This window comes from Chanos chanos, chromosome 9, assembly GCF_902362185.1.
Source record: "Chanos chanos chromosome 9, fChaCha1.1, whole genome shotgun sequence".
NCBI lineage: Eukaryota > Metazoa > Chordata > Actinopteri > Gonorynchiformes > Chanidae > Chanos > Chanos chanos.
In genome coordinates, this window is record NC_044503.1 from 7057129 (window position 1) to 7072494 (window position 15366).

Genomic DNA, 15366 nt, shown 5'->3' on the forward strand with positions numbered 1-15366 from the left:
AGGCAGAAGAAGGGCGGAAGAAATGGGATATAAATTAAAACAAGGAGAGAGAGAAAGAGGGAGAGGGGGAAAAAGAGCAGATGTAGCCCATGAAAGATTCATGTTGCTTGATGTCTGTTAAAGCATAGTGAAGTCTGAAATATCGGAGTGTGCGTCGGAGAAGCGGTAATGTGTGAAAACTCAGTGTCAAACACGCCAAGTCTGACAGAGTAGAAACAGAGGATAAAGCAGAGGATTTTTTTTCTTTTCTTTTTTTTCTTTTCTTTCCCTTTTTTTTTTTTTTTTGGTCTATATTTTAGCATTTGAGCACAGTTTAAAACAGCCTGAAACAACGCGCGCAAATCAGCCTCAGCCATTTCCCCCCGAGGACAGATATAATCATCATCATCAAATGATCCAGGTACAGTCGAACGGCTTTGACGAAATGAAGGAGTAAGAAAGAAAGAAAGAAAAAAAAGAAAAAACGTCGTTATAGTATAATCAAGCAGCGAGAAGCTGTGCGCTGATGAGCAGACTGGGTCGTTCTTCTCCCTCCATCACTGAGGATGGCAATTAATGGCATGCAAAACTGTGTTCTCGCCGAAACGTTTAGGACGTGGAGAACATGATTGTTGAATAATTGTTGTTCCAGCTAGCAGCACTCTGAGCCAATTTGCATTGTTTGACAATGAACTTCTCTCCTCTGACAAAAAAAAAAATTACCGAAAAATAAAAACCCAAATAATCCCCCCCCCCTTCTCCTCCTCCTCCTCTTCCTCCTCCTCCTCTGACTACTTACTATTACCCCCTCTCCCCCTCTAAATAAATCAAGTCTTTTCTTTTAAAGCCCCCCCCCCACACACACACACACACACACAAAAAGAAAACAGTGAAGCTATTTTAGTACTTTTTTAACTTCGTTAAAATGCAGCAAGGTTGCATAAATGGTCCAACCTCTCTAAAAAAAAATAAAAAATAAAAATGAAGTAGTAACAGCACGTGCAACGATGAAATGTAGATTCGTCTTACTTTCTCATCTAATGTGGGATGTTTTGCACGAGTCTCACGTGAACCACAGACGCCGGTGGAAGAAAAGGCCTGCCTCAGCAGAGTGGAACATGCATTAATGTCTCTCTCTCTCTCTCTCTCTCTCTCTCTCTCTGACGTGGTATTGCCCCCCCCCCTCCCCCGCCCCGTCACACGTGCTGTGGTGGTGGCGGCGGCGTACCTGTGCGATTGGCTGAGGACGTGCGTGGGAACCGGCGAGTTTTTTTTTTTTTCTTTTTTTGAGAGCGCGTTAGAGAGAGAGAGAGCTCCCAGCAGCTCCTCCAGGCGGCTGCCACCGCTGTCATCCGCGGGGCCTGACGTAGTCAGGGTGTCCCAGATTCACAGGGGCTCCGCTCCTCACAATTCTCTCAGACAGCCCACACAGTTTGGGCTGCCATCCAAGCTGCCTCAGGCTGTAGCGGTAAGCGTTTCGGAAAGGGAAGAACCGGGGGTGGGAGACTCCTGTGTTCTACAGCTGCTGACAGCCAAGCAAGGCAAGAAGAAAGACAAACCATTTCTGAATCATTCCACTGTATGGAGGGGTTTCACAGTAGAGACTGCACTGTACTTCTGATGCAACTGGAATAGGACCTGAAATATTAAATAAATAACAAGCAGAGCTGAGTTATCGGGTTTGATATGCAAAAAAAAAAAAAAAAAACGCTCGTGTGTGACGATAAATGACCGCTTTGTGGGGACGGCGGGGTATCTGCTGCCTTCGCACGTACTACACACACACACACACACACAGGCTTACCATAAGTCTGTCTCTTCTTTTTTTTTTTTTTGCTACCTCCTCCTCAAAGTACACTGATTCAAATGAATGCAGTCAGTAGGGGCGTACTCAGTTATAGAGTAACTGGCATTTCGTGAGTTAAAAAGACACAGGGAACAAAAAAAAACAAAAAAATCTTTATTGAATCAGGGCCATCCCAGTCAGTGCCAGATAAGACGAGGGAGGATATAGACGCTAAGCACAAAGGAATATGGAGCACTGTTCTAATGGAACTTCAATCAGGATATATTGAGCTGCTTCTATGGTTCACTCTGTGAAAGCACTTATACCCTGCTAAGTGGTTTATGTAGAATGGAAGAAATTAGGCCCATTAGCCGCAGTGATAAACATTAATGTTGACTTATGTCACAATACCGCGCATTATCTCATTAAAGCTGCCTCCTCTTGTATTTCGTTTGATGAAAGATGAATGTGCAAATCCATAAAAAGGTTTAATGTCATCTTTGTGTGTCTTAATAAGAAATACATTCTATAATTACCTCTAAATGACTTTTTCTTTTTTTTTTTTACTGTTTTAGTCTATTACTTGTCCCTTACTTTAATGGAAAAATGCTGTTCTTGAAGGTTTTTTTCTTTGGTTGTTTCTGAGAACACACTTTGTTTACTGCTGTTTCAGCAAAGCTAAAATGTCACCGAGCCGACAACTATGATACATTTGTTTTGACAAAATGAAAATGTTTTTTTTTTTCTTTTTCTGTTTCCTTTTTTTTTTTTTTTTTGTGCCTCTTCACATCCTAAACGTACCCAAATTTGAGACTGACCAAACAAATTTCTCCGTTTTCACCGAGGGAGCCTTTTGCTATCAAGGTGTATGAGCATCAAATGTTCATGGAGATGTCACCCCCGCTGTTCCTCCTGTCTCCTGAGACTATTTCTCCTTTCTGTTCTCCTCTCTTTGTGCTAGTTTCAGCTCCAGACCTGCGGGAGAATCGGCCAGTAGCTTATGTTATGATACAACATGGCTGAAGGAGGCAGGAGAGTTAGCATTAGCGGCAGGAGCACCAGAGGCTAGTGTTCTTTACTGTTCTCATTTCATTAGCCGTCCACGCGAGCCCTAGGCCTTTAAATTATGCGTCAGGAATCCACACTGGCTGAGAACCATACAGGAAATGATTGAGGTTCTTGTTCTAGCGCGAAAATGTGCACAGCACAGGATAAAAAAAAAACCCATTACACTGGAAGTACAGAATCAACTGGAGTAGGATGTTAGGTATGCTTTAATCCTAAATCAAGGGGTGTGTGTTCCCCATACAAGTGGTGATGTTTATGTTCTTGTGCATAGGGGTGTGTGTGTGTGTGTGTTTTGATGTTGCCTTTGTAGAGGCTATATGCCTGTGTGTATTTGTGTGTGTGTGTGTGTGTGTGTGTGTGTGAGACACACATTGCCCATATGGAGCACAGCGGGATATCAGCTGGATACACACTCATTTTCTCATCTCACACATTCAGGTTCCTGCTGCTGTTGAGGAAAGCATAATGGCTTAGTCATAGCAGCTCCAAGTGGAGCCAGTCCCCCGAAATAGCTGTGATTTTTGCCAGGGAGAAACGTTTGGAGCCCAATTTTCCTCCAGTGTGAACTCCAAAACCGTACCAGAACGACGTGAAAACCCAGAGAGAAGAGGTCCGATAAGTCCAACCATTTCATCGGCAGCGCTTACCGCTGATAGATCGACAGCCGCTATGAAACATTATGGCACCGCTCTATAACGTCAGAACTAATGAGATCAATTACACCCCCAACACATAAACACACATATACACATACACACACACACACACACACACACAAACATACACTACTACACACAGCCCACAAAAATCACAAATGCAGTATGGATGACAAAGTCATCTGTCACTATGTACTTTGCTTCCAACGCTTTATTGTAAAATGTTCAACAGGATGCTCTCCCTAATATTTGTAAGCTGTTTATTTGTTCGAATATATCCCATTAATTGATGTTAAGCATTGTCTTTGTAAATGTCTTTCAAACGCTTCCAGATTTGGGAATGGGAGTCGCATGCTGAGGGAATTGAAAGTCAAGGAAAATGGAGCTCTAGGCTCATTAAAAGCTCATTAAAACAGCAATGCATCATTTCAGTTTGCCATTTTAATTGACAATTAAAATATATAAGTTAATGTATCCATGAGTCTAATTAAACGGCATAGGGATAATTTTCTGTTTGCTTCCCTATGCCACAGACTATTTATCATGTTATTTTAATGAGTTCAGTCGGCAGCCTGATTTTTCATTCGTTTTTTTTTGTTTTGTTTTTTTTTCTTTTCTTTCTGTTTATCGATACCAATCAATCGCTGTCATTTTACACAGCTAGTCTAAGTTTTGTTGTTTTTTTTTTATTTTTATTTTTCTCCAAAGTGATGTTGGAGTCCGTTATGTTATGTTTAGGAAGACGTTATAAGAACTTAGACTGGCGTATGTAAGCGTGCGAATTTTCCGTTTCTAACGAGCTCATGAGCTGTAGCTCTAAACACTACCCAAAATAAAGGCTTTTTTTTTTTTTCTTCCCCCACCTATAGATCCGTTGAAACATTTACAGAACAGGTAGTGCATTTCTCTGTGGATGCCTAGCCATGAAACATTCTCTATGATTTTCGGTGCTCTATATAATGAATTCATGAGAAAGACTTGCTCGTAAATCTTTCTCTGGCAGAAAGTGCAGTCCATCATGTTGCTCTTTCCTTGGCTCTGGTAATATTGTTTATGACTGTGCGTGCGTGCGCATATATATATATATATATATGTGTGTGTGTGTGTGTGTGTGTGTGTGTGAGGCTGTACAACACACCTGTGCTGGCCTCTTTGTCTTTGTTTCTGTGTGCAGTGGGCTAACCCTGCTGGTTTTGAGCTCTTGTTATGACAGTCATTGCCAAGCCTGCCTGCCTGTGTTGGCCCACAGTCTGCACACGGCAGCTTTCTGCCCACGCCTCTGTGAGTGTGTGTGTGTGTGTGTGTCAGTGTGTGTGTGTGTGTGTGTGTGTGTGTGTGTGTGTGTCAGTGCGCGCGTGTGTGTGTGTGTCAGCGTGTGTGTAGGGGAGGGGGAGTTACATCATAACAGTGAGAGGTTGGAAGGCAAATGACATGTCTATCTTCTCTTTGAAGTTTTTACTCTCTACATTGTTGTAGTTAAAAAAAAAAAAAGTCCAAATCTTTTTGAGATTTTATTTGCCTCTCTGTTATCAGAGGCTGTGAAATTAAGAATTTGAATTGCTTACCGAGTGGAATTGCGCTACAGAACATCTATTAACTTGCAAAGACAACTCACCCCCTGCAGATAAAAACTGAAGTTTAATGATAGTTACATATCTGCTACTGATCTCTTGAGAAGGCCACAAGATGACTACCAGCAGTTTGCCCTCGTGTGAATCTTTACTGAACACACTGAAGATTTCTCACTCATTCCTCTGCAAATATAAAGGATATGAATCCACTTCTGCATATATTATGTGTGTGTGTGTCTGTGTGTGTGTGTGTGTGTGTGTGTGTGTGTGTGTGTGTGTGTGTGTGCGTGTGCAGCGTCAGTGTTTTGTTGAAAAAGTGCCTGATCTTACTTTCCTGCCGTGTTCTCCTCTGTGCTGCTGGTGGGTGGAAGTCTTCTCTCGCTCAGGCAGCCGTACATATTGTCCCACTCTCTCTCTCACCTGTAGAGGAAGGACGAGGGATGGCAGGACCTGAGGGAAGAGGAGCAGGCGAAACGAACCATCATTCCGCCGAGACGGCGTTAAGCCCGAGGACTAGCCTACGTCCCAGAGTCAAGGAAGACCATTTCAAAAAAAAAAAAGAGAGAGAGAGAGAGAGGATTGATATTGCTTTGAAAAATGGTGTTGGAAAGGACAGAGGCAGAGACAAAAGAAGAAGAAGAAGGTTCTTTAGGAACTCTTTCTCCATGCTGTGTGTCTGTATCATTACTCCCTGATCAGCACCTCTCTGCAGCACTGCATGCGTGCTCTTCTCTGAGCACACTTCATTTCCGCTAACCTTTCCCTAGCTTTGCTCCTCCAGCCCTCCTCCGCCTCGACAAGCCATAGCGGCAGCGGCGAGAGGGGCAGGGGAGCAGGGAGGGGGTCTGCGGTTAGCGTCGAGCTGGCTAATTATCGACGAAACACACAGAGTAAGGGAGAGAGAGAAAGAGAGAGAGAGAGAGAGAGAGAAAAAAGCTTCACAAAAAGAGACTTGAATGTATCGTGCATTAGTTGCGACTGATTTTTTTTTTTTTTTTCCGGAATTTTCTATTTCGGGGTCAAAAACATTTTTTTGGGCGCCGTTAATGTTGTCAGATCAGCGTTGTCAGGAGGGTGGGGAAGAGGGGTAAAGGGAGGGGGGTGGGGCGATGACAAGAGTAAAAATAGCTTTGAGCTACCATCGCTCTTTCTCAAGACAGGAGGGGGTTTTAATGAACAATAGAGGAAATGGTAATCCCAGCTAATCCAGGGAAAGTGAGAGGGGGGGGAGAGAAAGCATGGTGTTTGATGTGAAGGAAGCAAACTCCCTTCTGGCCTCGGAGCTGCCATGACGGCTTTTTTTTTTTTTTTTTTTTTTTCCACGGGATTGTGTTTATTTGTTACAAGCGGTGCTGTCTCACATTTGTGATTCACTTTGTCTTTACGCTGTGGACTCACTGCTGTCTGTTTCAATTAATGAAGATAACTACAGCCGCTCCAGTCGAGGTTCGCCTAGCACTTGTGTGGCAAAGAAATAAAACTATCACCCAGACACATTTGCTTTAGGGTCTGTGTTGTAGTCAAATAGCTGGTGATGGTTGCCTTGCCTTCAAAACCGATGAAAAAGGCAAGAGGGTGTTAAGTCAAAATAATTCTGGCAGCGAAGCTGTCAGGGGTTTCACAGTGCAAGATTACTCTTAAAACCTCTCTCTGAACATACACACATAACGTTAAATGCTAGTCACTCAAACTGTGGCCCTGCTTTAGGAAAAATAGCTAATGTCAGTTCTCTCTCTCTCTCTCTCTCTCTCTCTCTCTCTCTTACAGGGCAGAGTCTTGGTTATGGTTTTGTCAACTACATTGACCCAAAGGATGCAGAGAAAGCCATTAACACATTAAACGGACTCAGACTTCAAACCAAAACGATCAAGGTAGGCGCCACAGAAAGTGCATCGCTATCACCAAAAAAAGCTAATGTCAATCTTCACAATGATTCACAGGCTATCAGTTTTCGTTTGATGGCTTAGCCGTCTGAGTGGGTGTGTGGATGTGCGCGTAAAATTGCTGTTGTGTACGTGTGTGTGTGTGTGTGTGTGTGTACGTGTGTGTGTGTGTGTGTGTGTGCGTCTGTGTATCTGCGGTTGTGACGTGATGAAACAGAAGACGGTAATGGAACAATATCCAATTTGGGGAGCGAAGACGCATCTCTATCTTCCATAGCAATTAGTCTAATACTTTTCCAAATGTTTCAAGCCAATTCAGCAGACGTTTCCTGTCGACATGTTTGACTTTGGAGCCGCATTGATTAGCACATGCTCCACGCGTCAGCCTCGCTGGTCTCCCGTCTTCTCCTAACGCTGTGCAAAGGCAACGCAAGACTTATTCAGATGCAGGAGGAAATAAGAGACCGGCTGAATGAAAAAGGAAAAGAGGGGTAATTGATATGCTAATGAATTTCCAAATGTCAAATCACAAAGTCACAGAAAAAGAGAGGGAAAACGTATAATGAAATGTTGCTAAAATGCTAAATAGAAGAGAGTCTGTGTGTGTGTGTGTGTTTGGGGGGGGGGGGTCATTTTACAGACTGCAAAATGAAAAGAGATGATGCATATAAGATAGGTAGAGAATTATGGAGAGGCAAACGGGGAGTTTTTTGCTATCGTTTTAGTTTTAGGTTTTTTTTTTTTTTTAAGGAAAACTATCAAATAAAACTGGAACTGCTTTAGGGTTTGTTTGTATGGAAATACAGTAGCAGTGAAATGCTTTTTGGCTCTTATTTCGCAAGGCTGCTCCTTTCTGTCTGAGTCATGACATAATCTGCCTATGTGTCATCCTCTGGCCTAATCCCAGTCCTCTCACTTACAGCTGCCCTAATCTAATCAGATTGGATTTTCCCCATGCTCAACTGAATGTGAAAACACAGTGTGCAATCCTTATCAGCTGTAAAGTCAAATCTAATGCTGGCTAGAGAGAGAGAGAGAGAGAGAGAGACAGAGACAGAGAAAGGGATGAGAGAGAGAAAGAGAGAGGGAGAGAGAGAGAGAAATAGAGACAGAGACAGCAGCATGGCCCAAACTCACAAGCTGCCACTAAAACCACAGAGAACAGCAGCGTTCACTGTGGTACTGTTGTGTGGCATTGTTTGTGTGTGTGTGTGCGTGTGTGTGTATTTGTGTAATAGAAAGGCCCGTGGTGACTTTTAGCACCAGAGTGAACCCCAGTGTGAGACTCATCAGAGATGAAATGAGTCACTTCTGTATGTATTTGCTTATTGTAACTGCTCCTTCTGATGCAAGCGTTCTCTGATTAATGATCCACTCCGGCAGAGAGGAGACAAATGACGGCCTAAAATAACACAGGTTCTACTGCATCCTGAACAGCAGGCCCGTCCTGAACCTGGAACTCCTTTGCCCGGACCTGGAACTCCTTAGCGTGAATTAACTGACACCCCCACCCCCACCCTCCTAGAGGTTTTTTGTGTTGCTTATGCTTTGTGAACAGCACAGTGTCATTTTCTGTGTAGTTTAAAGCCTGTGATATATCTAGCTATGTTCGGATCTTCTTCTTCTTCTTCTTCTTCTTCTTCTTCTCTCTCTCTCTCTCTCTCTCTCTGTGCTTCCCCCTATGCAGCTGGAAGGTAATGAACCAAAGGCCATCTTCCGTGTTTAAACATCCACACACACATACAAGGCAGGGCCAGGACACCGCGTTTCTCACACGCAAAGTACACGCATGATCGAACTTCACTGTCGTTCCCGTTCACTTGCTTACACGCTCTCGCACACGTGTGCTCGCACACACACCGTCATACGCTTACTCTCACAAACACACACACACACACACTCACACAAACATAAACAAACAAAGCCGTACCTTATCGTGCAGGTCTCGGTAGAGAATCCTCTAATCCGGAGTCGGAATCGTCCGAAGACTTCGCCGTGTCCCTCATTCTCGCACAGCGTGACGCCCAGAGAGGCCAAGCCTTCGTTCCCGCCTCTTTTTAATGAAACTTTCCCTCAGTCCACACCCCACGCTGTTCTCGAACCCCTCACGTACACTGCGACACGCATCTCAATGAGGCGGGGTTTGTTTTTTCAGTAACACTGGTCAGAAGCAAAAAAAAAAAAAAAAAGTGAAAAAAAAAAGAAAAAGAAACAGCCACTCTTACAACTTCGATAAAGTGTGTTCAAAGTCATTATCTCACTGAAATTTCCATTAGGAGGCCCAGGACTCTGAGGGTTATCTTAAAAAGCCATGAATGTAAAGACAGATTTCTCCTATGGCAGTGGAGAGGTCTGTCTTGCGCGCCAGCAGAGAGGCATCTTCGTCGGGGAGCGATGCATCGGGCGCGCGCTGCGACAGTACTAAAATGCGGTTTGCACGTGTGGTGGTGGTGGGGGTTGGGGGGGGGCACTAGGGATATTTGGAGCGTATGTGTGATCATCTTTTTGTATGTGTGCTTTACGGAAAATATGTGTGACATACAGGCACAAAGAGTTATAAGAAATATACAGAGACACGAACACACACACACACACACACACACATTAAGCAGGCAGAACTCCCAGATCATAGGTTAAGAATAAATAGAAGCGGGGAGATTCACCCCTGATCTCTACTTTCACACGCACACAGGTGGTATCTTCTCTAACACGTGCAGCCTCCGCCTCTCCGACACTTCCCTGTTTCTCAGCTAAACTCCAACACTGCTTTCCTATCGAGGTGTGAGAGAAGGGCTCCCGCAGAAGGTGAGAAGAGCGGAGTTTCGTGCTGAGAGAGACCGCACACACACACACACACACACACACACACACACACGCATGCACGCACAGTTACACGCACGCTTTCCTCCCTCCCTCTCCCTTTCTCTCACTCTCTCTCTCTCTCTCTCTCTCTCTCTTTCACAAACACACACATACACTATAGAGAAACACATACACACACCCTTCACAAACACAATCCTCTTAGGCAGACTCGCATGAACCCAACCATCAGAGACACACTCCTCTCACACACACACACACACACACACACAGACACACACACACACGAACGCACGCACACACGCACGCACACACCCACCCTTCACAGACATATTCCTCTCAGGCAGACAGGGTGTTGATAGATCAGACATCTGGAGCTAGTTGACGAGAAAAAAAGAAATGAAGAGAAGAAAGAGAATAAGCTGCAGATGGAGAAAAAGAAAAGACGAGAGCAAAGTGGAAGGGTAAAGAGGCTGCCACAAATCTGCCTCTTTTTGCCTTCTCACTTTAAATGGATTTGTAGAGATTACTGGCGTATGTTTAGTGTGTTTAGTGCAGTATTTATATCCCTGTCATGGTATTTGATGGCTCCGCTGTCCAAATGTCATGCGTGATGAAAATGTGAGATGAAAAATGTTCCTTTAAGTTGGCAATAGGAACAGATTATTCTGATGGAAATGTTAAAAGAGTACTCTGAATTAAGCCCTTAAATTCTTTAAGACGGACCTAAGCTGCCCTTTAAAGAAACAGGCTTTTGTTGTAACCTGAAAAGGACTTGTAGAACCTGTAGAGTCATATGTTGTTCAAATACAGTAATAAAAGTACCTAAAATATATTCTGATTTTAAGATACAGAAATAACATTATTTTAAATGTGTGTGTGTGTGTGTGTGTGTGTGTGTGTGTGTGTGTGTGTGTGTGTGTGTGTGTGTGTGTGTCTATGTGTTAGAGTGCAGCCCGACACTGTCCAAGGTGCTGTTGAGCTTGACATATTGAGAAGGGTGTATTTTTGTTTGTGAGAAAGTATGTGTTAGCGTGTCAACAGGCGCTGTCCAAGGTGCTAGCGAGCATGACACACTTAAAAGAGAATGAGAGAGAAAGAGTGTGTGTGTGAGTGTGTGTGTGTGTGTGTGTGTGTGTGTGTTTCACACACTCCCACTCATCTCTCACTGTGAGCACAAGCAGAAGGTTGCAGAGGATTATTCATCAGAGGGAAGTCAAACCCTTCTCTCTCTCTCTCTCTCGCTCTCTCTCTCTCTCTTTGTCTGTCTCTCTCACTCTCTCTCTGAGTCTCTCTCACTTTCTCCCTCTTCAACAACTCCATATGTGTATTTGGTAAATCATCACAATGACTTGTCTTCTTCTCTCTGTGTTACAGTAGACAAAAGAATGGTATTATTGTGTTATAACAGACAGAAGAATGGTATTAACGTATTATAACAGATAAAAGAACGATGATATGTGTTATAACAGCTGTTACAAGGAATTATAACTGCTCCTGTTTCTATATGACAACAAGAGTAAAACAATGCAGTCTCACCAAAGACTACCGTTGAATGAAATGTTATGTATTCATACTGAAATTAGCTGTCAGATCAAGTCCTGTTAATCTAACTAGGTGTAAGAGGTTTCTTTAATGACTGTTGCAAATTGCACAGTATCCATAATACTGAATTACAAAATTCTAAAAATTACTGGACAACTGTTTTGAACTAAACAAATTCATAATAATGGCGGAACACATTAGATGACGTTTCTTGCATTGGTCTGTGCTGCTCTCTGAGTCGTGTGCAATGTTGTGTGCAGGTGTCATACGCACGGCCCAGTTCAGCCTCTATCCGGGATGCAAACCTGTACGTAAGTGGCCTCCCCAAGACCATGACCCAGAAGGAGCTGGAGCAGCTCTTCTCCCAGTACGGACGGATCATTACCTCCCGTATCCTGGTGGACCAGGTCACAGGTATCCATGGGGCAGCATTTCAGTCTTATACACACGCACACGCACGCACACACACGCGCGCACGCACACACACATGCACACACATCTGCAGACATACATGTTCAAACGCACAGATGTATATAAATGTAAGAGGTCATATACAAATTTCTCCCAAATTCTACTCACAAACTCGCAAACTCGCACACACATAGCAAAGTAAAAGCCATCAGCACAATATTTTCTTGCTCTCTCTCCCCCTCTCTCTCTCTCTCTCTCTCACACACACACACACACACACACACTCTTACACTCTGGGGGAGTCTGATCCTTTCCCATAATGCAGAATCCTGCAGCATGACTTGTATTGCGTAAGCCCTAGCTCTATTTCAGCTTCTCTCTCTCTCTCTCTCTCTCTCTCTCTCTCTCTTTGTGGCCCTGCGGGAGACTGCAGTGTAAAGTCTAATGTGTACTGATGGTGCTGAATATCTGTTAAAACCTACACTCATTTGCCTGGGTCGAATAAATGAACCAAGCACTCTTACACAAGGACAGACGCATCTTACCGCTCTCTGAGTGCGTGTGTGTGTGTGTGTGTGTGTGTGTGTGTGTGTGTGTGTGTGTGTGAGTGGGTGTTACCAACCACAAGACATGCTCCAGAGCCCACCAAGAGCCACAAACAACAGAGGCAAGTTTAGCATTCGCTCACAGGGGCAGTATTCTTCCTTTTTTTTTTTTTTTTCTACCTGTCCACCCACCACGGTCATAAATAAGTGAGAGGCGGTCTAGCAGTTACGGTCATAGAGTGGACCTTCTGGCAACTTTGATGGCCCAATATTTTTCAGAAAGCCTTAATAATGTATGATCTTTCCAGCCTTGGAAACAGTATCACTTAGACTGCAGAGGACTTAAAGAGTGCTCCTCTACGGAGCTTGATCCTTGCAGGCGCTCTTGTTCTGGGAGGGAAACAGTACATACATACATACATACATACATACATACACAGATAAACTTACGTAAACAGAAAACTACACATGCACATGCACGCACATACGAGCCCGCACACAGACACACACGCACGCACGCACATGTCGAGCCATATTTAGGCCCCTTTTTCTCTATCCCTCACACATACGCAGCCCCTGTGCGGTTTTGTGAAGGGTCCCCTGGGGGCCAGAGATTCGCTGGAGGAATTTTAATGACTAATTAAATTTTAGTTGCCGGTGATTAAGAAACAAGGAGGGTTTTGGAGGTGGCAGGGAGCTCTGTGCTGGCAAATGGCTGGTGCACTCTCAGCCATAAAGAGAAATAAGGCAAACATTCATGCTCTCCTGCCAAGCACCAGAGTGGCAGCGTGGGACTATGCTGTGTGTGTGTGTGTGTGTGGGTGTGTGTGTGTGTGTGTGTATGTGTGTGTGAGGGAAAGTTTGAAAGACCTAGACTATGCATGAGAGAATTAGTGAGACAAAGTCTCTAAGTTTCACATCATTTCAATGCAGGACACGTGCATCCGTAAAAGCGATCGTGGGGAATTACGTTTCGACATCGGCAGCTCGGAGTTCGTTTCTACACGCTAAAAAAAAAAAAGAAAAAAAAAAGAAATGTTGGATTAAACACAACCCAATTTGTGTCATTTCAGCAGCCCGGGGCAGGATCAGTAATAGACAAATGCAACGTTGCTTCATTTTACCCGGTTGTGCTCTCGACCTAGGGTTTGATGGGTTGTGAGCTTCGTCACACTGTTCAGTTTTATTTTCATCTTTCTGTCACACACACACACACACACACAAACCCCCCACACCCACATGCACAAACACTCATTAGAACTGAAGTTGAGAGATGATTTGGAGAGAAAATCACTGTTTCCCGCTCTCTTAGTCTTCTCTCTTCAGATGCACTCACAGAATTCTATAAATGTAATTTCATTAAGCCTGGACTTTTATATATTAGTCCTAACACAAGTCACAATATTTCTTTACATAGGGAGGTTTAATATGGTCCACATGGATTTGAGCACATTTCTGAACAGGAGCGTGTATACAGCCTCGACAGACAAACCCAGGGGCCAGAAATAGGCATTTGTTGAGCCTAGACACACAGCAATATGTCCCTAAACTGACTAATGGGAGGCTATTGTCAAGCCTTACTCAAAGCAATAAACAGTTTAGTCAATCATCTCTGTCCTTATCCGTATTAGAGCGTGGCCTTCGCTAACTCCCTCTAACACCATGTTCCGCTGCCTTCTAACTCAAACAGACACACACACACACACACACACACACACACACACACACACACATACACACACAGAGAGACAAACAGGAAAACGTACACTCACACTTGAATAAGTGTGTGAAAAGTCAGAAGTCGTATTTATTTAATTGCCGCCTTTTGGAGATCTTCGGGTCCTTCTCATGAATATTGAAGTCAGATGGAGAGAAAAAAAAGAAAACGATCGACCAATTAAAAGAAAATGTCAGAATCCCTTCAAAAAAATTTACCAAGTACAATAACCTAGAACAAGATGCATAAACTTTTTTGTTCTCTTTTCTTTTTCCTTTTTCTGTTTTTTTTCTTTTCTTTTTTCTTTCTGTTCTTTTTTTTTTTTGTACACAAAAGGGTTCCGTGTGCTTAAACTGACGCATCACAAACTGCCTGTTTGTCTAATCTCAATGCACAACTAGCATGTCAATGAGTAAAAAGCTATGAGTGAAGATAAGTAAGTTAATTTGGGTAATTATCTGAACTCCTCATCACAATTTAAATGCGAGGGTTTTTTTTTCCCCCCTTTCGCAGTAAAGAGCAGCATTTTGTCCCTTGAATGATAAATCACGTTGTTAGTTACTTAAAACCACTTTTTTTCCCTTCTCTCTCTCTCTCTCTCATTTCTCTCTAATACCATCCATCCCTAAGGACTGTGGATTCTTTCTTCATTGGCAAAATGTGACTAAATAGCAGGGGGTTGAATTTTTACAATAATTCTTCCCCCCTTCGGGATAGCGCTGTCAGATCGCACGGTTCAATACGAGGAGGCAGTTTAAACTAACACTAATGTGAGTAAAATATAATGTGTGTTGGGCTTTGATCAATAGTAAAATATTCTGAGAGGTTCTGCTGGGCCTTGCGTATAACAGTCAATACATGTCTCATCAATGAGAGCAAATACAATTGATCCAGGGAGTTGGCTCCTACAAGGCTGCAGCTCTTAAGTGAAAAATGACTTTCTAAGCACACATCCCAGGGGTGGACCATGAAATCTCATCTTTTAAGCTCTCTCTCTCTCTCTCTCTCTCTGTCTGTCTCCTTCTCTCACCATCTCTCATACTCTTTCCATCTTCTTCTCTCCGTTTATAGACATCACAAAAGTTCACAAAATTCACATGGAATAGAATGTTATGTTCTCTCTAAAAATGAAGGTTAAACAAGACCAGTGAGCACACATTGTGTTGACTTAATTAATTTTTTTTCTTTAGCACATCAGACCATAACGTGATAGTGTGACTCCTCATTTTGATCAGGTTTTCGTCAGGGTTTTTTTTTTTTGCATTGCTCTCCACTAGCACACACACACACACACACACACACTCACACCCCTGTACAAACTCACAGACAAGCGCACACACCTACACGCACACACACACAGTCACACATACACGCACACCTGCAGA

General features: G+C 43.4%; 1 protein-coding gene across 2 annotated transcripts in view; it reads left to right on the plus strand.

The window, feature by feature from the left end:
* Positions 1–15366, plus strand: part of elavl4 (ELAV like neuron-specific RNA binding protein 4) — a 64855-nt gene that overhangs the window by 40083 nt on the left and 9406 nt on the right. The window contains exons 5-6 of one of the 2 annotated variants that reach the window (XM_030783891.1): positions 6828–6931; positions 11569–11719. In XM_030783891.1, coding sequence (XP_030639751.1) covers positions 6828–6931; positions 11569–11719 — 255 coding nt within the window. Of the gene's footprint in view, positions 1–6827; positions 6932–11568; positions 11723–15366 lie in introns of both variants that reach the window. The other variant, XM_030783892.1, reaches the window with a different exon arrangement.